The following is a 25,592-nucleotide window of genomic DNA, read 5'->3' on the forward strand; positions in this document are numbered from 1 at the left end:
GAGTAGAAATTTATTGAGCAATTCGTGCGTCGACTGGATCAAATCAAATCTCCTGCGACACGGTGAAGGGCCCTTCGGTTTTAACGAAGCAACAGACAAATCCGGACCGGGGCCGCCATTTTTCGAGAACGCTTTTCGGAAATCGAACCTACTTACCCTTGTAAGATCAATCGAGAATAAAATCTGTTGTCAAATTGACAAGTTTACTCAACGTTAACCAAAAATATTGCCAATTTTTCGATTTTTTACCAACGCATAAAATTGACAGTTTAGTGCTCGAATCTGATACAACTTCGTTGAATAAAAATCCATGTGATAAATACAGCGCGCCTGTCTTTCTTCCGCTCTCCGATTTTTGCGTTTCACGCGATTTTCCGAAATCTGTTCTCGAATCATGGAAGCGTAAACAGGCGCGGAACGGTAACTCAATAAACAGAGGACAGCTTTAAGAAGCTCATCGACCCGGGCATTTTACTGTCTCTCGACGACGACGCGACGTCCCGGTTTAGAGTGTCGCGATTTTTACGCGGCGTTCTCAAAGTCGAGAAATCGCGAACACCGGCGCTTGTTCGCCGGTGGGGGTGTTCGCGGGAAATGAGCGGAATTTAAGCAACGCTGTATATCCCGGCGCGCGATAAAATTGCCGTCGTAAGTCAAAAGGCCGCGAGGCTATTGCGCGTTCTCAGACGCGCTCCAGTTTCGACAGCTTTACTGTCGGGGATTTCGCCGCCGATGGCTGCGCGCACAGCCTCGAGTGCTCCAGACACGAAAAGACATTTTTATCGCGTTAACTCGCTTTATCGGCCCACCCTTCTACCGCCGGGATCTTCTCCGGCGAAATCTCGAAACACCGATTTTTCCCCGTGCGGTTTTATCGCGAAATCGATGGCGGAAGTCACGGGGCTCTTTCAGTTTAATTCGTGGACATTGACTACGCTTTTTTATTTTAGCCGCGTGGTTAAAAAAGCGCCTCCTTTAACGTGTATGTTCTTCGAAATCATTTTTGTTCGTCTAAAACATCGCTTCGAGGAGCTTCAGATTTCCTCGACCTTCGCAAGCGCTTTTCTCGACTACTGTGCGCGATATTTAAACGATTCAAAATGCAAATAATAGCTGCAGGTCAATAGTATTTCTGGTATTTTTCTCAAAATTTTCGTTCACTTCTCATGTTTGGAAAAAAATTATTTTCTGGACTGCAGAACGCCGGAGCGAAATATGGGGGTGAAATGAGTCCGTTGGCTTCTGAATCGATTTTCTCGGTTACTGTGCGAGATATTCGAACGATTCAAAATGCAAATAATAACTGCATGTCAACAGTATTTCTGGTATTTTTCTCAAAATTTTCGTCCATGTCTTACGTTCCGAAAAAAATTATTTTCTGGACTGCAGAATGCTGGAGCGAAACATGGGGGTGAAATGTGAATCCATTAGCTTCTAATCGATATTCTCGATTACTGTGCGAGATACTCGAACGATTCAAAATGCAAACAATAACTGCATGTCAATAGTATTTCTGGTATTTTTCTCAAAATTTTCATCCATGTCTTATGTTCCGAAAAAAATTATTTTCTGGACTGCAGAACGCCGGAGCGAAATATGGGGGTGAAATGAGTCCGTTGGCTTCTGAATCGATTTTCTCGATTACTGTGCGAGATATTCGAACGATTCAAAATGCAAATAATAACTGCATGTCAATAGTATTTCTAGTATTTTTCTCAAAATTTTCGACCATGTCTTACGTTTGGAAAAAAATTATTTTCTGGACTGCTGGAATGCAGGAGCGAAACATGGGGGTGAAATGTGAATCCATTAGCTTCTAATCGATTTTCCCGATTACTGTGCGAGATACTCGAACGATTCAAAATGCAAATAATAACTGCATGTCAATAGTATTTCTAGTATTTTTCTCAAAATTTTCGACCATGTCTTACGTTTGGAAAAAAATTATTTTCTGGACTGCTGGAATGCAGGAGCGAAACATGGGGGTGAAATGTGAATCCATTAGCTTCTAATCGATTTTCCCGATTACTGTGCGAGATACTCGAACGATTCAAAATGCAAATAATAGCTGCATGTCAATAGTATTTCTAGTATTTTTCTCAAAATTTTCATCCATGTCTTACGTTCCGAAAAAAATTATTTTCTGGACTGCTGGATTGCTGCACCAGTGTGAAAAATGTTCATTGATATTTCCAACCATTTTTCTCGATTACTGTCACACATCTTTAAGTCATCCGAAAAGCACGTGTTAGGTACACGTTAGCTGTACTTTATTTCTAATCGTTTCAACAAAGGGATAACCCCAGCAGATTGAAGCAGAACGCTGCAACAAAGTCTCTCATTGCGTCGTCGACGGAGTGAGGCGCAAGTCGATGGGAACGCGTACTCATTGTATCGCGTAACGAGATAATTGCGCTGCTCGAGAGAAGTTCGAGTCTTCCCGGTATAGTTTCCCTTTAACTACCCTCGAGGAAGATTGTCCGTAGTTCCGGTGCCGGCCTAAGTATAACCCGGCCGTCCGGATGCTTAACGACGTTAACTGCCCGCCGCGTTTCCAACGATACTTTTCCACTTTCCACTTTGTTCTTCGCCGCTCTTCCGTTTGCGAGCTCGTCGGGCCTCGCCGCCCACCAAACTCGAACGAAACTTCCCGATGGAAATGCGAGTTGGCCCTTAACCCTTCCAGAACGACGTCCTGTTCCCGATTTCTCTCCAGATTATTTCTATTGCAGACCACGCTACAGTATATTGTACCACAATAAATAGTATTGTTACAGTAGCTGCATTACACCCAATGATAGGTATTACACCCCCGTTTTTATGCGTTCAAGATGAAAATGAGTGGACCAAATACAAAACCGTGAAGGAGGACATTTAAGGGCATTTAAAAGCATTTTGAGGACGTTTAAAAATACTGTCGTATTTCCAATCCCTTAAAATTATCCAGAAGAGAAATAAGTAGCTCCTGCGTCTTGCAATTAGTTCAGAAACTTTTTACTTTCCATGGAAATCCGTAATCTAAGGAGGAATAAAAATGGCGAGCCAACTAGGGGATATCCTAGTGTCCTGAGAATAAATTTGTTAATTGTGTTGCAGTCACAGATAATATTCCCGAGGACCGAAACGCCCGAGACTCGATTAGGAACTAGCACGGATCGCAAGCAACCTAACAGGAGATCATGCTAGAAATTCTGGAGAGCCGCCAGAGTCTCTTATCGCGTTGGCGTCCAGGATCGCATAAAACCTGATCCACTTCGACCCCCGCGGTCCGACAAAGAAAACTTCCGATCGAAGTGCGCCGCTCGAAACTTGGACAGTTAAAAGCGCAGCGAAACACAAAAATGAGGTCCGCGGGAGGAGTTGGCGGTTTTTCAATTTTCCAGGACCGGACGCGACGGAAGGACGTTGTCAAAGTTTGTTAGAAAAACAAGCAATGAAAAATGCTACACGCCTCCTGGTCTTTCGAGACGAACGCGACAGAGTTGCACGTTTCGTTGCACGGAGGAATGCAACGACACGCGGACACGGTTGCATTCCTGCGTGCTCGCCGCGGACCCTCGCGCGCCCTTCGTTCCCTTAAATTTTCCAGCGGGCCGGGAACGAGCGAGGCTCCGGAAGATACGCTCGTACGAATCGCGACAGTGATATTTTTAATTAAAAACAGGTGGACCTGTCCGCCGCGAGTAAATTGCACCTCCGCCGCGCGCGCCCGGGAAAATATTTCCCCGGGATTATGCATCTGCGCACTTCCTTCGCTTCCGGTCCCGAAGACATTAAACCTCCCCCGCCGCTTGTACACAATATTCCGCTTCCGTTTTTTAAACGAACAACTAGCTAATCCGCCGAAAACACCGTTCCCCTAACACCTTGCCGTACCTTGTGCTCGGACTTTTCGAGGGTTCCAGCGAAGGGGTGGCTTTGTTCTTGAAAGAAATTAATCAAGAAATATTATTGGTGGATGTTTATGCAAAATGTTTGCATTGATTGCAAGAAGCAGGAGTCAAATAGAAAATCTCTTCTTCTTTCAGTTGACTGATTAAACCAAAACCGATGGCCTTGAATCTTTTTAATATGGCCACTGATTTACATTGAGCTTCCCCCTTTTTTTATCACAAATATATAAAATCTGCAGTCTATATCATTTCCTTTTTTTAAGTAAACGACAAGGTAATCCGGTCAGGATATTATTCTTGCAAGGTTGACATTTTGTAAAACATCCTACGGGAACTTTTTAAGAATTAGGGGCGGTTTTATTTCGCTTGAAGCAATTTTGAAATGAACTGAGAAACGCTTTTTAACTGAACAATAAAGTAATCTGTCGAGGATATTATTTTTGCAAGGCTGAAATACTAAACCTACCAAGCATAAAACATATAAAAGTAAATTGTCGTCTTATAGAATGAAAAAGATTGCATTTACATAAACCTTGTACGATTTTCATTGTAATATGTGCTCGGACAAAGACAACTCAGTCAACTAATTATTTCCTATGAAAATGTTTCTATACTTTCAATAATTGTGAAATAGAAAATCATAATAGAATGGTGGGTTTAGTGCTGAGTTGCTCGTGTTTGTTATAAACGCGTAAAATTTGCAGTCTAATGATGGAAGGAAGAAAGAAATAACCATCACAGCTACGGATCTGATGAGAATCCACGGTTTCGCGTCCGCAGCTGCAAGTTAATCATCCGGCTAATGAAAGCCGCGTAGAATCGCGGGAAATTCGAAACATCGAGCCTGTCGCGAAAGAGCATTATGATTTCCGATGAAAGCCGAGAGGGAACAAAGACCTAGGACAAAGCAAAGGGACACGGGGCCGTGCTGTGTGTTCCTTGTGTTTCCCGTGCGCAAAGGCTGTCGGGGGATCGAGGTCTGCTCGCGCAAACGAGGAAACAATGGGTCTCGGGCTGTGCTACAGCCGCCGCCGCCGCCGCCGCCGCCGGACGACTTCCGGTGTGTCCCTCGTAAACTGATTCATAATGGCGGCAGTATTTTTCTTCCTGTCGCCTTTCCATCGGTCTCCGAACGGCTGCGCCTTCAACTTCGACATCTCTTCAACATCTCTTCAGTAAAAATGGAAAGGAGTCATTGGGCTGACAAGTACAAAAATGTCTGATTAAATAAAAATTGGAAAAGTTTGTTGGAGAAATTCTACAAGGAAAACAGCATCAGTAAAACTAGAGGTTGTTGGACCGGTTGGATGAAGCATAACGCAACGACTATGGAAAGATTGTAGACCTCGCGAAAGCAGAGTTAAAAAGCTAAAAATGGGTTGCTAGGGAGCTTGGCTGGAACACGCAAGAGTGCCTAGGGCTTGCGAAAACAATGCTAGGGCTCGGGAAAGTAGGATCAACAAGCATAATAAAGAGCTGTTGGTGCGGTTGCCTGGGATACAAGACTTGACCAACGTTTGATGAAAGAATATAGGGCTCGCGGAAAGAACGTGAACGAAAATAGAACCGAGTTGTTAGTGTGGCTGGCTTGAACATTCAAGTGTCTAGGGTCTGCAGAAAAAAATTATAGTACGGAGGAAAATAGGATTAGCAAGAGGCATGAAGCGTTGTTAGGGTTGGCGACTCGAGTATGAAATGGTGAAGGCGACTTGGGTCCAGGAAACTATTTTCTAGACTAGAAAATTAAAAAAGCTCTGTTAGGCTAGCTCTTAGGCTAGCTCTTAGGCTAGCTCTTATGATGGTCCCTAGTTCCTAGTTCCTAGTCCTAGTTTCTCACAGCTCTGAATAAAATATTACTGAGCTAGACAAAATTATTTACATTCTTTAAATACAATTGTGCAATTCTCAGGGGGAAGAAAGAAAATAAACAAATTAATTGTTACTCTGCCCAGCAGAGATACAAGAGTCCCAAAATTCCTATCATGGTTCCTAGTTCCTAGGTCCTATCATGGTTCCAAGTTCCGAGTCCCTTCTCACTCCTCAGGGCACATTTCTCATTACAATATTACTGGCAATTAGTCAAAACGAGCTTCTTTGAAGACAATCGTGTCATACTAGCAGCTCTGGCAGCTATATATAGCTGGTCACTCATTATGTCAGTCAGAGGGGGCCGAGATCCGTTATGGTCCCGAAGATTGAAAGGGTTTTCCAATGCCACGAACGAGAACGAGAACAAGAACAATACCGTCCAGGTGACGGGCAGGTGAGGTATGAAATTAACACCGAATCGCGTGAAAGCAACTGGCCCAGGTGATGGCATTCCTTTTTCACAGTATAAAGAGCATTGTGAGCCCTAAATCAACACGCAGGAACGCTTATTATCATTATTAATTTATTAGTTCTGTTGTGAAGTCCTTTTTTGGCGAGGACCAAGAATCAGCAGGAACACCTATTATTATTAATTTATGAGTCGTGAAGTCCTTTCTTTGGCCACAATACGAGAACCAAGAATCAGCACACAGGAGCACGTATTGTTATCATTATTAGACTGTAGATTTTCATGCAAAATGAAAATATTTTTCCTCAATTACGACAACTAGGAGTTAGATAAAATGGTTCCTAATTTTTTCCTTCGCAATTACTGGAATTATAAAAATGTTTCCATCAGAAATTTTTCAATGAACAGTTGTGTTCATTACTCGGTAGTTCCTGGTAATCACTGGTTGAAATTTTCGCCATAAACGCGTAAAATCCGCGGTCTAATCGTCGTTAATTTATGAGAACCGTTGTGAAGTCCCGTTCTCGGGGAATCAAGAAACCCATTAGTAGATCCGCGGTCGGAAAACCCGAGGAACACCGGAACTTCCGGTCCTAACAGCGAATTTCGAGGCCGAGGAAGTTCGAGATTCGCAAGAGCCATCCCTTCGGTGAGAAAGCGCGAGGACAAGTTTCGCAATTTCGACGACCTTGCGAGTAAGATGTTGACGCGAAACTCTCCCCTCCACACCCCTTTGTCTCTCCCTCTCTTTTCTTCCAGGTTCTCCTTTCTGGACTTAAACTCCGAGTCGCCCGACAATCGTCCACGCGGAAGAGGAGGCAGAACCTTCGCCGGAACTTTCCGCCGGAAGTTCGCATAATTTCCTGAATGGCCACTCTCGTTCGTCCCCTTAATTTCCATAACTCGTTTACCGGCCGTTCGGGGAGCAAATCTTGGGGACTCGCGCGCAAAAGTTCGAGCGAAAGCGTGGGCAGAGGTCTCGCGAAAATTATTTCGTTTTCACATGATTGTTGAGGGGATTCGCTCCCATGATTTCGAATTCATTTCTTCTCGTATCACAGTATTATTTCCGTAACTGTCGCGGAGGTCTCTACCGTAACTGTCCACATTTTATCCCCACCACAGGGGCGCTCCCTTGGAACCAGTCAAGCGGTAAACCGGTTTGACTAAAAAATATTGCAACTTTTCTAATTTTTAATTTTTTTTTTCAAATGAAACACTTTTACCATCGTTTTCCTCTCGTTTGCCTAATTAAAACGACACCAAACACGATATAACTACGACTATAATTATTACCCGTGTGATAAGTGACCAAAGTTTCTTTTTAACGCATTCATGACCAAAAATTAATCGTTGCAATTTAGCATAGTAGATGAATAAAAAGAATTTGGGAGCGTCGTTATTTTCACTTTATCATGGTCATTGCAGAAGGAAACGCGTCGCAATGTTTATTTTGCATAAAAATTCTCGCAGCCGGATAATGATTAATCAAAAGTCAATGAAGAAGGATTCTTTGGTGCTCACCTAATGGCGTTGAAGATCTCGTGGAACCCAGTTCCCTGATGACTGCTGACATCGCACGTTGGCAGCGGATGCAACAGCGGCAAACGATGACACAGCACGCTGTCGCTGTTCCTCTTGCTACTGCCATTGCTATCCCTGTCTCTGTCGTTCTGTGGCAGCGGTCCGTTTCCGGTAGCGGGTGCAGGACCAAGGCCAAGACCCAGAGGAAGCCGTGGCAGGGTCGCTGGCCTGGTTAGGCTACCGTACACTGCCAAAGCGCCCCGTGGCAGCGACGAGTAGCACCGATTCAGTGGCAGCGTGCCTAATGTGCTGGAGGCGCAGCCACTGCTCCCTGAACCTGAGCCCGAACCTGCAAAAATTTCGATTATGTCAGCATCGAACCATTTCCAATACACTCGAAAGAAAAATATCAAGGCTCTGGTAATTTATGGCAGGATTTTCGGGTAGGTAGTACAACGAATTCTCGATATATGTCGACGACACGGGTCTTGCGTCGTGTATCGCCCAGGAAACCCTCTCGCGGTAGTGGGCATAATTCCGCGACGTTTATCATCCAGGCCTGGGCGACATATATAGAGAAATCCTAGTATTTTGAATGAAACTTGAATAAAACGAAACCTGTTCTCAGAGGGACCTCTTATCGCGATCACAGACTTTTTTCTACATCGAAATTTCCAATAAAATGTTTATAAAATCCCAAGGTGACCTTTGTTTTCTTACAGGGAACTTCGTTGTTATATTTGGAACTGCCATGTTTTTATTTGGGCAGGTTCAACTATTTTTATTTGGGTAGGTTTGTAGCTTGTTCCGTGATACGTTGGTCTTCGAAGGTCATTCAAGGTCATTCCACTGTCTTTGAAGGCTCATCTTTGTTAAACGTTCTTGAAGTCGTCCAGAGTCTTTTGTATTCGAAAGAACAACCTTGGACGTCAACACAATGATTTGTTCGACCGCTAATAAATAAATAATCTGTACTGTACACACTTCAACTGATTAAAACTGTTGAGAAAAGAGATAGACGTCTCCTATTTTGCAAATTAATTCGGACGATTCTCGTGTTCCATAAAAGTGTATAATGCAACGATTAACAGAAATGGCAAACAGCGAGCAACCCAGCGTAACATTGTCCCGAGAACAAGGACGATTGTTCCAGGATGATCCTGCTGGAATTGGGGAAGTCGAGGGTGCCTTCTGCTAAGAGGACGGGACCGCAAGGTGCTTACTTAGCCCAGAATCTCCGGAGAGCAAGCATCTTCCAGCGATAATTCGAAAATTTCTGACAAACGTGTTCTCTGGTTTCCGGCGGTCGGACACGCGCGTCCGAGGAAGTTAGTTTCGACTTTAATTGCTGGTTAAGCGAGTCCGATTGGCCGCGGATCCGCTCGCCTAACGTTGCAAGTTTACCTCGTTACCTCCGGGCCGAAAACAAATTGGAACAACCGCGGGATTCGGTCGATGTTGCCCTCCTGCTCCGAATCGATCTTAACCCTTTCTCGTCGGTTCACCATGCTCGGCAAGTTTCGAGCACCGCCGATACTCCTATTATGCGAATTAGGGGCTTTTTGCTCGAGCTACCCCGAATTTAGCGCGTCCGGCTGGACGATCCCTAAAAAGCTTTCTGCTGGATAAACTTTTCGACTGGAAGTTGCTTAACACTAAACCTACCACCACCGGGGTCAAAATGACCGGTTCCACAGATTTTTTATTTTACAATTATTCAAACAACAAACATTATTTCATGAGAAATGATTGCATTTTTAGTGGACAAAGTCTAAATAAAATCAATACTCCTCATTTTTATAAGGGAACATTGACCAGTTATTTTTAAGGATCGGTGGGTTTAGTGTTAACATTCTTTTATATGTCGTTTTGAAAATCTGAAGAGTAGGGTCCCTGGTACGAAAACCAAGGCTCTTTGAAATTTCGACAAAGCTATGTCCATTAACGCATAAGACACAACTATGCTCTATGTGGCTCTCTAAAATTGTGTACACTAATTAGAAGAAGCTATATAGACATTTGTTGAATAATGTTGCTAGGTTGAAGATAACACAATTTTTCGATTGATTTAATTTCGTCACAAATATGCATACAGTCCGCAACCGTAGTCGTGAACCGAGCGTCGACCACGAAGTTTCGTTTCCGGGACCGAGTGGAACGGTTCGGGACCGATTCGTCGGTCAAGAGTCTCTCTTCAAGATCACGAAAGAGTAAGACGCGAGGCAAGGATTCCGCGCGGTTGCATAAACCGAAGCGACATTAGACAGCGTAGACTGCATTAGACGGGACACCGGTGAGCCCTTAAGCGCGTTCAGTCGAGTTTACTGGCCGTAAAGCCTCCTCCGCGTGGAATTAATATGAACGAAGTGTACAAGGGAGAAAGGCAGCGCCGACACGGCTTCCACGTTGCTAAGCGGCTCGTAAAATAAGCGACAGACTCGGGGATGTGCCGGCAGGAAGCGGTTATACCGAGGGAACTCTATTAAGGGCTCTCTCTCTCTCTCTCTCTCTCTCCTCCGTCTACTTCTCGAACACCGCTCCAAGATAATGGCCTCAATGACGAACAATGCGCGCGGACCGCTGTCGCAGGGTTGAACGCACTGCGTCGAATGGAACCCGGTGACATCGCGAAACCAATGGCCACAGTATTTGCCCGTTGAAATACCGATTTAACGATTCTACGTTGCAGATTGTCATGTTGCGGATTTTTCACGATTTTTTGCTTCATCCCCCGGCGACGAGAACAAACGATTTTTGAGGGAGTACACGTTTTTTCAGAAGTGGAAGTCATTTGACTGAACGGAAAGGGCCTCCAAGGGTTTTGTAAACAGCACTGTTTTTAAATTTTTAGGCAATGACGCTGTCACTAAATTTTTTACCTATGGTACTATACATGCACGGTACAGTTCATTAAAAAGTAATAATTTTTCTATATATGTCGTCGAGTACTCTCTCAACCTTGGTTTTTATTCATTTCACCCTCCGAGGTTGAATGTCGCCATATCAACACTGAACCTGCCAAGCACAAGACATATGCAGTGAATTCTCGATATATGTCGTCAAGGCCTCGATGAGAAACGTCGAGGAATTATCCCCACTATCGCGGGGTATACCTAGTGGGAGGCCTCGGACGCCGAGGAGTGTAAACATAAGTCGGGTATGTCCCCTGCACGATACATGACGCTGCCAAGACCCGTGTCGTTGACATATATCGAGTATTCAATACTCGAGGCACTCAATTTTTGAATGGACACGACTAAGCATGACGTGTGTTCCATAGATGAAATGAAGGTTCAGCAACGGACCGACAGTTAATTAAAAGCTTCTCGACTTTGAGACGACTTCGTAAGAACTATCAGAAAATTACCGGGCCGGATAGAATATTGAAATAAAATTGCACCGTAGCAAGTAACAATTTTCCGGAACACCGAGACCACTTCGCGTTTTACACTCTCTCTCTCTCTCTCCCCTAAAAAAGCAACTCAACTTCCGGCCGAAGAAGGTTGGCCACCAATGACGAGGCGGGTCGGGAAACAAGCAAAAGTTTTCGCGCGAAGTTTTATCGGCTGGCCGACACAGCCGGCTTTATAAATTCTCTCGGCCTCGATCCAGCCAACCCCCACCCCTCCCTCCGCTTCTATGCACTCGTAAACATTTTACGCTTTTCATTCGGAGTCGATGCGTGCAGCTTCGCGATAAACTTTTTTCAGTATTCATGATCGCATCGTCGAAGACTGTTGCGGGGGCCAGCCATACGAGAGAGGAGAACACCATAAAGCAAAAGGAGCTGGCTGCTTGTAAAACGGAATACTCTACCCCCGATACTCTTCATCGTAACGTCTACCGCCTTTCTATTTTTATTGCCAGACCTTGATTCTCCAGATTATATATTCCGCATTGAAAATAAACGCATTTGGTAAGGAATAATAGTTTTCCGAGACAATGCCGGGACATAACACAACTGAAACACAGTGATTTCTCTGTACACGTCGCCAAGGTCTGGAGGATAAAAGTCGCGGAGGAGCGTGGGGAGCCTCGAGGAGTGTAAACATAACACCTCCTGGACGATACATGTCACTGGCAAGACCCGTGCTGCTGACATATATCGAGAATCGGTGACAAATATCGAGAATTGGTGACCTATATCGAGAATTGGTGACCTATATCGAGAATTGGTGACCTATATCGAGAATTGGTGACCTATATCGAGAATTGGTGACCTATATCGAGAATTGGTGACCTATATCGAGAATTGGTGCAACATATCGAGAAACAGCTTAAAGTACCCAGGTGTCCTAGGAAATTTCTTTTATGCAATATTCCTCAGAAAATTAGAAACCAATGATTCCCTTTTCAAAAAGCATCAACACCGCACAAACTCTGATTCAAACTTGAGCAACCCTTTTCCCAAACTCTTCCAAACGTACTCGCACCCCGATTCCCCAATTCCCATAGAATTCCGTGACCCATTTTCCGAGGAGCATGCTGCATTGTTCGTCCCTAAGCTGTGCAGATCGGAATCGGAGCGTTCGCGATCCACAAAGCGTCGATACTTTACGAATTCAGATTCGCGTGACTCGATTGGTCGCGGCGAAATCGGTGCGGCCAGGTCCAGAGCGTCGGGATCTGTCCCGTGCGATCCCGGGGGTGCGGAATCGTGTCCGGCCGGGAACGATAACCTTATTATAACCGGGGACATCGTCGAGGAAGCCCGGTGTGCCCGCGATAGGTTTAATTCGAAAGGGAGAGGGGGAGAGCCGGGGGAGGGGGGGGGGGTGGGTTCGTGCAGAGTTAACAAACTCCTTTTCGGACGTGATCTCATAGAGAAGAGGGCTCTCTCGGGTACGTGCCACCGTCCCGTGGATTACCAGAACCGGAAATTCGAGGAGCCGATTCCGCAGCGGAATATTAATTCCCCGTGAATTTTTCTCGAGTCCCGAAACCCCGACGAACTTCATTAACTCCGAGTCGCTGATTCGTCCACCCTGATAACCAGACTCTGCGAAAACTGGACTTCATGCGGACACCGTCGAAATGAACCGTTCCGGCTCGAAACTGTTGCGAGACTTCGAGAATCGAACGACATCGACGTTCCAAATCCACAAATTCTGTTTATTATTTGCGAACAATTTAGGTCTAGTTTTTGTACATTCATAATAGAAAACGAACCACTGCGATCGGAAACGCTGGAAACTTTAAAGAAACCAGAGAGCATGTTTTAAGTGAATACACCGATTTCTATGCCTTTCCGTGTGAATTTGTTGACGATTTATAAACAATTAACGTTCATTCCACCGTATAACATAATCCCACTGAACTCCTGTTGCCAGCGTCGGAGAGAATAGCGAGTGAACGGCACAGCGACACCAGCGTGCAAATGACACGATGACTGATTTATCGATATAACTTTGTTGTTTATAACGATTTTCGTGCGAAACTTTCATCGACGTATACGCGACAGTTTACCGATTAAAACGATACCCGACACGACACAGTTCGGATCACGCGTACTGGTTTAATCCGCGATAAAGTAGAACCTCTCTTATCCGAACCGACGATATCCCGATCGAAAAGACGAAAAACGAAGGGTGCCGTTTGAGAAGCTTCGTTCGGTGTCTCGAATCGTTTCGAGGTTTTGCTGTTTTTAACATGAAATTATTTTGTTTAACGATTATTTTTACGAGGAAAACCGTTCGAAACGTATCAAGACGTTTTAGAGACAGTTTGAGGCGAGGTATCCACGGCGCTGAAAGGGTTAATATTTCTGTTGATTTTACAGAGGCGTCCTCGAGTCGAGAGAATGGAGGGCGTCGTAGCGGCTCCCGGAAATGAAAGCCTCGCACAGAGAGAAATAGATCGAGAGCCCTGGGGAGAGTTCCGCTCTCTTCCTGCGAGGAATTTCTGGCTGTCGGGACTCGTTAGAGCCAGCCCCCGGAACGATCGGTAACGAGAGCGAACAACCGGCCGAAAGTAATAAGAAACCGCGGCCTGCTGCGCGGCGATTAATTATTCTATATGGCGGGCAGGATGAGAGCAACGTCTGAAATTTATGTCTGGAAACGGAGCTGTCCATTTCGTTCATTGATTCTTCAACGAGAGCCGCCGTTCAATTGACCTGTTCGAGTGGCACAGTGCGTTCACTCTACTTGTTGCTGGACCCGCCATTTTGGAACGAGGATATCTTCATTCGCAAACAGAAATGCTGACAGAAATTCTAAGGAAAAGAAAGGAAATGAAATAAATATACATGGGACTATCTATAAGAAAATAAAATAAAATCTAATTCAACAACAAAACCTTGCTGCTCTCAATTATTTTTTAACGAAAGTTTTGTTAACATATCCGTGACATTTTTCTGAATAAAACGAGTACAAACATGACATGATTCGAGACACGTTCGCCAGTGAAATCCACGATTTTGTAAAACCTTGATTATCCCTACCGACATTTCCAGCGAGTTCGGATAATAGAGGTTCCACAAAACCGTGGATTAAATCAGTACACACGGTCCGAATTGTGTCGTGTTGGGTATCGTTTTAACCGGAAAAGCGTCACGAATATGTCGGTGAAAGTTCCATAGAGAAATAGTTAGAAACAAAAGAGATTTGTCACTAAAATGTATTTGTCGAGAAGAATTTTCTACTTGATTTCTTTACTCGCAACCGACCTGGACAATTCTTATTTTCCATAGAAATCCGCGGTCGAGTCACGATCGACGGGGTCCAGAATCACGAATGATCCAGCATGATCGATCACTCCAGAGGCAGAAACGAACGGTCGGTCGGTTAGGTTTCACGTCGACCGCGTTTCCGTCTTATTCAAAGGGCGCCTCCTCGTCTCGTGTTACGTGGGACACGTGAAACGTGTGTCCACCGGCGGATTAATTACGGGAACCAGGTGGAACCAGGTGGGGCTTAGGTGTTCCGCGGCTGCGGTTCCGCACACGGAAAACCCTCCGCAGAGGAGAACACAAGCGATTTATCGATGGAATTTACCGGGCCAGCAATCGAACAGGACTTCTCTACCCTCCCGTAACCCTCTAACGGCTTATGGACCGGAAACAACTAATCCTGGGAGACGAATCGGCCACCTAACTTGTTCGGAGCGCTCGCTGAAAAGTAAAAATTGCTATGGTCCGCCGGGACCTCGACGCTGCCCCCCGTTAGGACAACGGGAACTGGCTTTCGAATAAATTGCTTCGAACCGGGCCCCACGTCTGTAACTGATTCGTTAAAAAATTTTTTTCTAGGTACCTATGGACTAGTTTTGCAGTGAGCTGAGTTTCCGTATAATAACAAATAATGGAGCGAATAGAAAATTAGAAGAAATTCCCGGAGAAAAAATTCCTGGAATTAGTTATGCCTATGTTTACTCGATACATGTCCAAAGTAGGGGTCCAGCCACTGACATATATCGTCCAGGACAGCAAAGCTCTAGAGGTTCATGGCCGTGGGAAGAGTTCTAGGATTCTTATCGGCTAGGCATTTGCGACATATATAGAGTAAACACTGTCACAAATCCAGGAATGTTTGCACAGTATTGCTTAAACTCTAAAACAAAGTTCAGTGGTCTCTCTCTGAAAAATATCAACAGCAACCTTGAACAAAGCGACTCTTCGGCCCACTTCAGCATCGAAGACAAACCACCATATCGAGGAAAATCTCCAGCAAACTGCAAACCTCTCTCGCAAGCTGAGACCAGGTTCTCAGCAACCCGAAACCCGTTGGGGATAACAAATTCACCGACCCCGAGAGTTGACTCCTGCCGCGTTAAGCTCGGGTTCGAGAAGTCGTTGGCGAACCTCGCGAAAGAAGGCTATCCGTCAACACGCCGTCACTGTTTGCGTATCGCTCCGAGTTTGCCAACTTGCGGCATTAATAACGCGAACTTTCGTTCGGGGAGTTACGCGGCAGGAAACCGATCCTTCTGGGAACAGAAACAGCGACGAAATTATGGTATCGAATCTGAATCTTCGCCCCGAATAATTAGCACCGAGCAGCTACGACCAGCAATTTTATGCGTTTGAGACAACGACGGGTCGACGGAATTCCAAAAAGAAAAATTAATGTATCCATTTCGTTAAAATATTTCAATTTATCCTTAGTATGACAATTTTTCTAAACGCAACGAGCGGAAGGATCGTCCTAAAAAAAATATGAGAATGTTCATCGATCATGAGTTGAACAAAGAAAAAATATCGTGTTGCCAAAAATTGAGGAGATGGACTATTAAAAAATTTTTTTTAAATGTCACTGCATATGAGCCAACTTATACTCGACAAAAGCTACTGGCACATATTGCTTTACAAAGACGATACAATTGAATTTTTCTGAATGCACCGAGTGAAAGGATCGTCCTAAAAAAAAATATGAGAATGTTCATCGATCATCAGTTGAACAAAGAAAAAATATCGTGTTGCCAAAAATTGAGGAGATGGACTATTAAAAAATTTGTTTAAATGTCACCGCATATGAGCCAACTTGTACTCGACAAAAGCTACTGGCACATATTGCTTTACAAAGACGATACAATTGAATTTTTCTGAATGCATCGAGTGAAAGGATCGTCCTAAAAAAAATATGAGAATGTTCATCGATCATCAGTTGAACAGAGAAAAAATATCGTGTTGCCAAAAATTGAGGAGATGGACTATTAAAAAATTTTTTTTTAATGTCATTGCATACGAGCCGTTTTGTCCACGACATATTGTTTCACAAAGATGATAAAATAGAATTCATTTGTTTTAGTAGACTGGATTTGTTTGAAACATTTTTGCGAGTATTCTGTGTACGTGAACGAATCCGTAGAGCTCCGTTCACGGTGAAGGAACATTAACCACCGTGTTGTTCTTCTGGAATACCACGGAGCCAGTTAATAGTTTCGACCGAGCTCGAGTTCATCGAGTTTCGTGCTGCTGTTTGCCTATGCTGCGCGCCGGTAACCGGATCGATCGGCAATTTGTCGCTGTATGCCAGGTTTTCAAGGCATTATTAAACTCGCCAGCCACCCCGGGAACGTATGCGTGAACTTCCACGAGGGTTGCCCACCCCCTGCAGAGTTTATTATCGGCGACGGTGAAGCGTGGACTCTAAATTTCAATCGGAATGGCCGGAGTTTCCGTACTCGCGCGCGATCTAACTTGCGATTTCCATGGAAACGCTCTCTGTTGCCTTTACTGCTCCTATCTGGAAAGCTTGATACCGATTGTGACCGAGTCTTCGCAAAATCGCAAGATATCTAAAAATTTTCGCGACCGTTTCTAAGTGATTACGTTTGGGGTTGTTTATGTCAGTAGTGGACGTAAAAGAATAAATTAGGATGTCCTAAAAACTAGATCAAGAAGAACATTTAATTGAAAAATGTTTAACGCCAGAATTGCAGAGCAGTAGCTACTATTTTATTGTATATTAATCGACAAGAATAGCCGGACTTTGTTCATTTAAATTTTGGGCAATTTTGATAAATTAAATAAATTAAATAAATTAAATAAATTGAAACTCGTCAAAATGACAGGTTCTCCATTTCCAAAACAATTAATATACAACAGCTTGGTATGTCTAAAGTTTGAAATATTATAGAAACTGTCGACATTTTTCTATTTGTATATTTGGGTCAGAATGTTGTCAAGCACGAATGAATTCTCGCTGTTCGTTTAATGTTTATTTTCGCAGATTTGCCATCGGCCGCGCAGAAACAACAGATTGTTCCGATTATTATCTTCAGAGCGGCCGATCAAAATGTCACCGACAAGAGCTGCTCGATTTCAATCACAGTAACGCGAATTTTGTTTATCAGCACCGTCACTCCACTAAATAATCGCTGAAGACAGATAATGGAAACACACGCGCGGATTAACTCTTCCACCACTACCGTGTCGGCCAATTTATTGTTGACCCGAAAATGAATTTTAATGATAATGCATAAAGCAAACGAGATTCCCTTGTGATCTACGAGCGTTTATCGTAAATGCGAATTCTGCGAAATACCGGCCAGTGAATAAGTGCCGCGCATAAAACATCTTTGTTTGGGAAATGACTTATCAGGCACATAACTTTCCGCGTATGAAACTTTATGTGCAATCATTTTTTAAACGAGGATATTTTCGCGCATCTGGACTTTTCACCAAATTTGCAAATGCAACGAAGTTACGATAAATTTCAGTCACGTTAATAATCAATATAAACTTTCTTCTCCTTCTAAAAAAAGAAGTCATAAGTAACCGACGGAATAGGGTTACCCTCAGCCAAATTTCAGCCCTCTAGCTCGCCCGTAAGGGTTGTTACAGGGAATAATCGAGAAACCAGCTTTTCCCCTAATTTTCCTACTTAATCAGAATTAAAAATTCCGAAAAAAATCTGATAGATTGTAAGGTTCGAACTATATATCAGGGAATTTTCACCAATTTTTCAGTTGAGAACTCTGGACGTGAAAAATGTGAAAACGGCGAGAAAATGCAGCTTTCGAAGAGAGAAACTCGAGTCGTGTGCGACAAACGTACAATTTCTGCAACCTTAAAACAAGTTCCAGTGCGAGGGGTTAAAAACCGCGCGACGTTAATCGAGACAGGCGAAGCATAATTGAGAAGCGTACCTTCCCGCCGACAGAAGGATGAGCAGAAGAGAAAGGAGGGGCGCGGAAAGGGAGAAGCGGTCGGAAAAGAAAGAAGAGAAGCGCGGTAACGTCATTCGGGAGTATAAGGTATCGCTTGGCGAAATTGCATCGCGAAGAAATTGAATCCCCGCGGCGTTATCAACCGGTGTTCGGCTCGCCGTGAACTGCACTCTCCGATAATTATTTCCTCGGTACGAGAAGAGGATCGTAACGCGAGATCGCGCGAGCAAGAATACGATAGTTCGCGGAGCTCTTTGTCGCGAATAGTAGAAATAAAACAAAAAAAGAACGAAAAAGCACGCTAAGCGTGCCCTCCTCCCGTCTGTTTTTAACGAATTACGTAATTATCCTGCGAGCCGTGGCGCCCGGCCATTCTTCCCGACTTTAATGAAAATCCGGGACGGAAGAATTAAACGGACCAAGACGCCCGAGAGATCGTTTATTATTCCCTTTGCGATCCCGCTTGTTCGCTGGCGAGCGCGAATGAATTTAGATGCGATCACCGGTGACGTTCTTTGACGGGACCGGGACCGGGCCCTTTGAGCCACGAGTGCCGGCCCTTGACACGTTCAACGACTCGAACCAACACCCCCTAACAATCCCCGGAAAGATAATCAGCTTTTTAAATGGAACCGGAACACGCCCCATTGAACGTTCATCGCGGAAGTACAGAGCCGCTCTCGGATCGACGACATTCAAACTGCTCTAATTTGTCGAATAAAAATAGTACAGGGATAAACTCGGACTCGTTTTAAACCTCGAAGCCTCTGCTTTCGCCACCGATCGTTCATTTTTCCCTACAATATTTCTGCCCGATAAAACAGGTGAAAAACCGAGGACACGTTTTTGCTCCGACATGCTACAAATTCAATCGCCTCTGAAAGCGTCAAAACATTTTTTTTCTATGCTAAATTATTTACAGATTTGAAGACCGAATCTTCCTCTTTGCAACGACTGCTTGAATCTTGGTCCACGATTTTTTTCGACTGTTCTTTTCGGACAAGAATGAGGAACAAAGATGTCGCGTGCTTGAATTCTCGATATATGTCAACAAAACGGGTCTCGCCAGTGACATGTATCGTCCAGGAGGTGTTATGTTTACCTCTCCTCGCCGTTTGTACTCCTATGTCTCCTGTGTATGTCTCCTGGACGATACAAGACGCCGGCAAGACCCACGCAGTTGACATATATCGAGTATTCAATGAATGTTCGCTTCGATGCGCTAAAAACGGAAATGTAAAACCTAAACAACAACTGTGCGCGCAGGGGTGTCCGAACATGTAGTATTTTGATTTCCTGGGAGCCCATGTAACATGAAAATGAAACACAATTGAAGCGATTCCTCCTCCCCAGACAGAAAATATAACAAATGTGACGTAGCATTTGCGAATTATGCGAGTACGTAGGTGGAACACCGGGACGTGTGTGGCCGGAATGTAAAGAGTAAGAGATCAAAACGAGAGAAAGGAAAGACGCGTCGTAGGGACTAAGAGAAGCGAAAAGGAAAAGGGAAAAGGGAAAAGGGAAGAAAAGGTGGATAATGGCGCGTGGGAGAGTAAGCGTGGCTGAGCCAGCGAGGAGCGGAAAGATAAGGTATTTTGAAAACTAAGTAAGCCCTTTCTCCGTGGGCCGTGAGCACGAAAAATAATACAATTCTTCCCGGGTCGAGGGGGTGAGCACTCTGTTCTCGATGATTTGTCCCGACAAACGTGGTTACAATTCCTCGTAAGCTCCGCGACAGAAAGGCTTTCACGTTTCGCGAAAGCTTCCGGCGAGAACGGTAAACAATGCCGAACAAACGGGGAACAGCGAGTTACAAAATGGATCACGAAAACAGTAATGTCCGACGAGAGAGAGAGAGACACGGTAAATATTAAAAGCACACTTTCGACCGTCGCGACGCAAGAATTACACGATTACGCAATTATGCGAGCAACGTTTCCTCGCATTACCGGGGAGAAGTTGCAAGAAAGCACGCCGCTTTAATAAACGTTTTTGTCGGGCAAAGCGGAATATTAAATCCGCCGTCGTCCATTGTTGAAACGTTCATCCCTCCGAGTAGATGCTCCGACGATCTGTGCTGCTTTACGTTTCCGGCGAGAAAGGAGGTCGTCGAACGTCAAGTGAAAATAAAAGATAATATCGGCCCGGGATGATGAATTAGGTGCGCGCGTATCGATACTCGCCGGGGAGACGAACTCGAACGAGATTGCACGCCAGTGTCCACAGACACGCTGCAATATTTCGGACATCGCGGAACAAGTCCTTATTGACACGGTATATTGCGCGAAAGTTCAATACACACCCGCCGGACAACAATGTTTCGCGATATCAAATTTTCCAGGAACGTTATTGCTCGTCCCGCGTCCACTTCCGGTTCAACTCGAAGATTCAAGGTCTGCACGGAACCCTTTCAATCTTCTACGGACGAGCTCGCGGAAATCGGAAATTTCGAACCCGCCTCCGTATTATTTTTCAACGGCGAGTGCATCACTTTTTTATTAGTTTAAACCTTTCAATGTTAATCGACTCGAAGCTTCCGTTAACACGTTCGCGACACTTTCCCGATTAAAACGATTCCAAACACGGTACAATTCGGACTCGATTTGCTCGTTTAATCCACGATGCAGTAGAACTTCTATTATCCGAACTGTGATTGGCGGAACACAAGTAATAATAGAACGTAACACAATGCATAGCATAATAGAACAGTTTTACTTAGCTGCAGTGCTAGATTAAATCATTATCGATTCGTATACTGAATCTCGTCGCGAACGAATCACTTTAGCTTCAATAGCACCGGTTCGGATAATCGAGGTTCCCCAAAGTCGTGCATTAAACAAGCATACGTGATCCTAATCGTGTCGTGTTTGGGCTCGTTTTAATCAGCAGAATGTCACGAACGTGTAAGCACTATTTTCACGAAAGTGTAATAACGTGTAAACAAATTTTGTCATTGGATTAGTAACGTTACACTTTCACCGGGACGTTATTGCGAAGCGCGCGAAGGCGAAATATTGTTCAAGAAGGTAAAACCTATATTGGCATCGTAATCGTCAGTGAAACGTTCGGAAGGAGGTTCAAGGTTCGGCGAAAGAACCTTTTCAATCTTCGACAAGGGACGAGCCCGCGGAAATCAGAATTTCGACTCGCCTCTCTATTTTCTTTAAACGGATAACAGCGGGATCGAGTTTACTTCTGACGGGCTGAGAGAAGTCCCCCAAGATTACCCACCCCCGCAACACACCCCCAAAACCCACCCTCGAATCGAAAGCAATCTTTCTCGAGGCGACGCCGAGTCTATAGCACCGTAGACAAATCGAATCTTTCGGTTTGACGGTTCCTCGAAAGCGACAGAGGGGGAGAGGGGAGGGGGAAACCCCGACATCCGACATTTTTCGATTGTTTCACTATGATATGTGCGCGAGAAACCCACGATTCCCTACGAATCACGTCACGTTCCCCTTTAGAGCACTTTCCCAGCCGTTATATCTCACACTCTCTCGATATAAGACGACGATGTTTCTTTCGAAATAAGAAAATCCCCCCTTCTATTTTCAAAATTTCTTTCTTTTCTATTATTTCGTGTAGAATCACTCCTTGAATCACTCCGATTGCACTACCGCGTTATCCCGTATAACTGAGATACGCCGTATAGCAGAATTGAACCTTGCAGCGAGTTCTGGGCCGAACTTCACTTTGGGGGACCAAAAATTTTCAAACTTTCAAAATACAATCCCACAGATTTTAACAAGAAAACAGCAAAAATCTAAATTTCAATGGCAGGCGTTCACTGGATCAAGAGTTATTCGCGTTTTTGACAGACTAGGGAGCCGCGACACAGAATGAAAAGACATTTTTTGGTCCCCTGAAGTTCAAGAATCGACGGCAAGTTTCACCCGTCTCACCTGCGCTCAGACGTAACTTTGAAGTCGGGGAAGATCCCGGAGGACGAGCAGGCACCGTGGAGTGTTGCGCCGGGCGTTTGTAATTTCGAGGGCTGCGAGGGAGCAACAACCCCCGCAGTCACGACGGGGTTGACACGCGCGACGCTGTTTACCGACACCGGCCGCGACGATAACATCAACCGCGGAGACGATCCACCGTTTATCTAAGTCGACGAGACAAGAGATCGTCGAGGACTGAAGAAACTCCGTGGGGTAGTTTCTCGAGTGTTAGCGGCCCGGGAAAGTGGAAGGGCGCGCCCACGTGTTTGCGTACCTGTGTTTACTTTGTCGCCGGTCTGCCTGCGCACCTTTCAAACATTTATTTCGCTACCTGTTACCCGTACCGACCCCCCCCCTCTTCCCCATTATTCTTTTGTTCGACAATTTTTCCCGGTCGTTTATCGTCAGAAGCTTTCCACTCTCTTTGGAAAAAATGGACGACCATGGTCTTGAAACAACAGGTACAGTATTATTTATAATTCCCCAATTTTCAGAAAGGACTCTCCTTTCAATTTTCAGAAAGGATTTCCAGAAAGAACACGTACAGTATTATTTATAATTACCCAATTTTTGAAAGGACTCGGATTTCTTTAAAGTTTATTATTACGTGGGGAAAAGTTGTTTTCAAATTTCTCGTCTACGAAACGTTCTTTCAAAATAAAAAAATGTGAATGGTTGCGTTCGCCAGCTTATTAGGCTCGCTGTTAGCTCGGTCTATTATTCAATGATCCTATTAAGCCTCACTATGCTCGCACGAATTCCCGAAACGATTGCTCGTCGCAGAATTGAATTAATGCTAACTCCGGGATTTTTCCCTGACCTTTATCGGCAAAAGCTTTCCACTCTCTTTGGAAAAAATGGACGACCATGGTCTTGAAACAACAGGTACAGTATTATTTATAATTCCCCAATTTTCAGAAAGGACTCTCCTTTCAATTTTCAGAAAGGATTTTCAGAAAGAACACGTACAGTATTATTTATAATTCCCCAATTTTCAGAAAGGACTCTCCTTTGAATTTTCAGAAAGGATTTTCAGAAAGAACACGTACAGTATTATTTGTAATTTCCCAATTTGTGGAAAGGACTCGGATTTTTTTAAGTTTACTACGACGTGGAAAAAAGTTGTTTTTCAATTTCTCGTCTACGAAACGTTCTTTCAAAATAAAAAAATGTGAATGGTTGCGTTCGCCAGCTTATTAGGCTCGCCGCGCGTTAGCTCGGTCTATTATTCGATTATCCTATTAAGTTTCTCTATGCTCGCACGAATTCCTGAAACGATTGTTCGTCGCAGAATTGAATTCATGCTAACTCCGGGATTTTTCCCTGACCTTTATCGGCAAAAGCTTTCCACTCTCTTTGGAAAAAATGGACGACCATGGTCTTGAAACAACAGGTACAGTATTATTTATAATTCCCCAATTTTCAGAAAGGACTCTCCTTTCAATTTTCAGAAAGAACACGTACAGTATTATTTGTAATTTCCCAATTTGTGGAAAGGACTCGGATTTTTTTAAGTTTACTACGACGTGGGAAAAAGTTGTTTTCAAATTTCTCGTCTACGAAACGTTCTTTCAAAATAAAAAAATGTGAATGGTTGCGTTCGCCAGCTTATTAGGCTCGCTGTTAGCTCGGTCTATTATTCAATGATCCTATTAAGCCTCACTATGCTCGCACGAATTCCCGAAACGATTGTTCGTCGCACAATTGAATTAATGCTAACTCCGGGAGTGTCTCGCGTCTACGATAAACATTAGCACCGTCTCCACGCGTTAAGGCAGGGTGGTTATTGTTGGCAGACACGGCCGGCGCAATTGGGATCCATTCAGAATTAGATCGCGTTTCTCTTCTGAAACGCGTCGCTCGCTCGCTCGTCACAGGACGACAAAACTGGTCGCGAAACGTTGAGATCCGTCTGTCTGGCCGTCCACTCTGCCGGCTGGCAAATTTACTCGTGCTTCGCCCCCGCAGGGGACTCCCTTGACGAAGCTGGACAACGAGCGAATGACCGGGTCAGGACATTAAGGGGCTGTTGACAGAGCGATATAGTAAGAGAGACTGAGAGAGAATCAGACACAGAGAGACAGCGGAAAGAAAATTATGTACACTGACTCGCACAATGCTTTACGCGAATCGACTTGAAACGTAAACTCGCAAGAAATGAACTGAGAACTGAGAAAGCGTCTCAAACAAACGATTTCATCCTAACGTCATTAACGCTAAACCTACCACGGTCAAAACGACCGGTTTCTCCGTTTCACAATTATCGGAATTTTAGAAACGTTTTCACAAGGAAATTACTGAATTGTACAACGGTGCTAAGTGTAAGTAAATTCAATCTTCTCCATTCTATAAGACGTTTCACTTTTACAGGGAATTCTCGATATACGTCACCAACACGGGTCTTGCCAGCGTCATGTATCGTACAGGAGACATACTAGGAGGCCTCTCGAGGCTCGGGGCTCCTCACGGGGGATGATTCCGCGACGGTTATCCTCCAGGCCTTGGCGACATATATCGAGAATTCACTGTACAGTGATTTCTCTATATATTTATAGCGATTAGTACATATTTATATATGTAGATGACTACATACGACTATATATTTATATTTACAGCGATTTCTCGATATATGTCAGCAACACGGTTCTCACCAGGGTCACGTATCGTCCAGGAGACATAACCGAGTCGTGTTATGTTTACGCTCCTCGGCGTCCGAGGTCTCTCGAGGTTCGTGGCTCCTCACGGGGTATACCCCGCGGTAGTGGGGATGATTCCGCGACAGTTATCGTCGAGGCCTAGGCGACATATATCGAGAATTCACTGTATAAGTCTTGTGCTTGGTAGGTTCAGTGTTACTATGGCGATATTCAACCTCAGAGGGTGAAATGAATATAAACCAAGGTTGAGGGAGTAAAACAGTGGGAGAAATAATGAGGAAGGGTTGCCGATCGTAAGTAAGGGAGGGTAATAAATAGTGAGGGAGAGATAGAGAGCCAGGAAGAGTAAGGGCGAGTAAAATAGAGTGATAGAGAGCGAGGTGAAGAGATTTAGTGCGCGAGAGAGGGGAGAGGGGAGTGTAACAAAGGTCCGCTCCACAGGGGATGATTAATACGTTATTTCGGAGCGGAAATTCAGTTGGAAAGTGTCGTTTGCACCGTGGTCTACTGCAAAGCAGCCCCGTTCGTCTTCCCGTAGACGAGGATTCGGTGTTGTCGTCGCATCCCCCACGGAAATATGCTCGATCCAGGCCACGTAACTTTTTCCCGCCGCGGCTCGTATAACGGAGAGGATCGCCCCCTCTTTCGGTGACGAGTTTATACGGCGAGTGGGTTCGTCAAA

The 25,592-nt window shown here is 44.5% G+C and overlaps 1 protein-coding gene across 2 annotated transcripts in view; it reads right to left on the reverse strand.

The window, feature by feature from the left end:
* The window catches only part of LOC143361451 (uncharacterized), a 305,416-nt gene that overhangs the window by 23,684 nt on the left and 256,140 nt on the right, over positions 1–25,592 (reverse strand). For both annotated transcript variants that reach the window (XM_076800839.1, XM_076800838.1), the window contains exon 8: positions 7,696–8,044. In XM_076800839.1, coding sequence (XP_076656954.1) covers positions 7,696–8,044 — 349 coding nt within the window. The remainder of the gene's footprint in view (positions 1–7,695; positions 8,045–25,592) is intronic.

This window comes from Halictus rubicundus, chromosome 15 (genome assembly GCF_050948215.1).
Source record: "Halictus rubicundus isolate RS-2024b chromosome 15, iyHalRubi1_principal, whole genome shotgun sequence".
Taxonomy (NCBI): domain Eukaryota; kingdom Metazoa; phylum Arthropoda; class Insecta; order Hymenoptera; family Halictidae; genus Halictus; species Halictus rubicundus.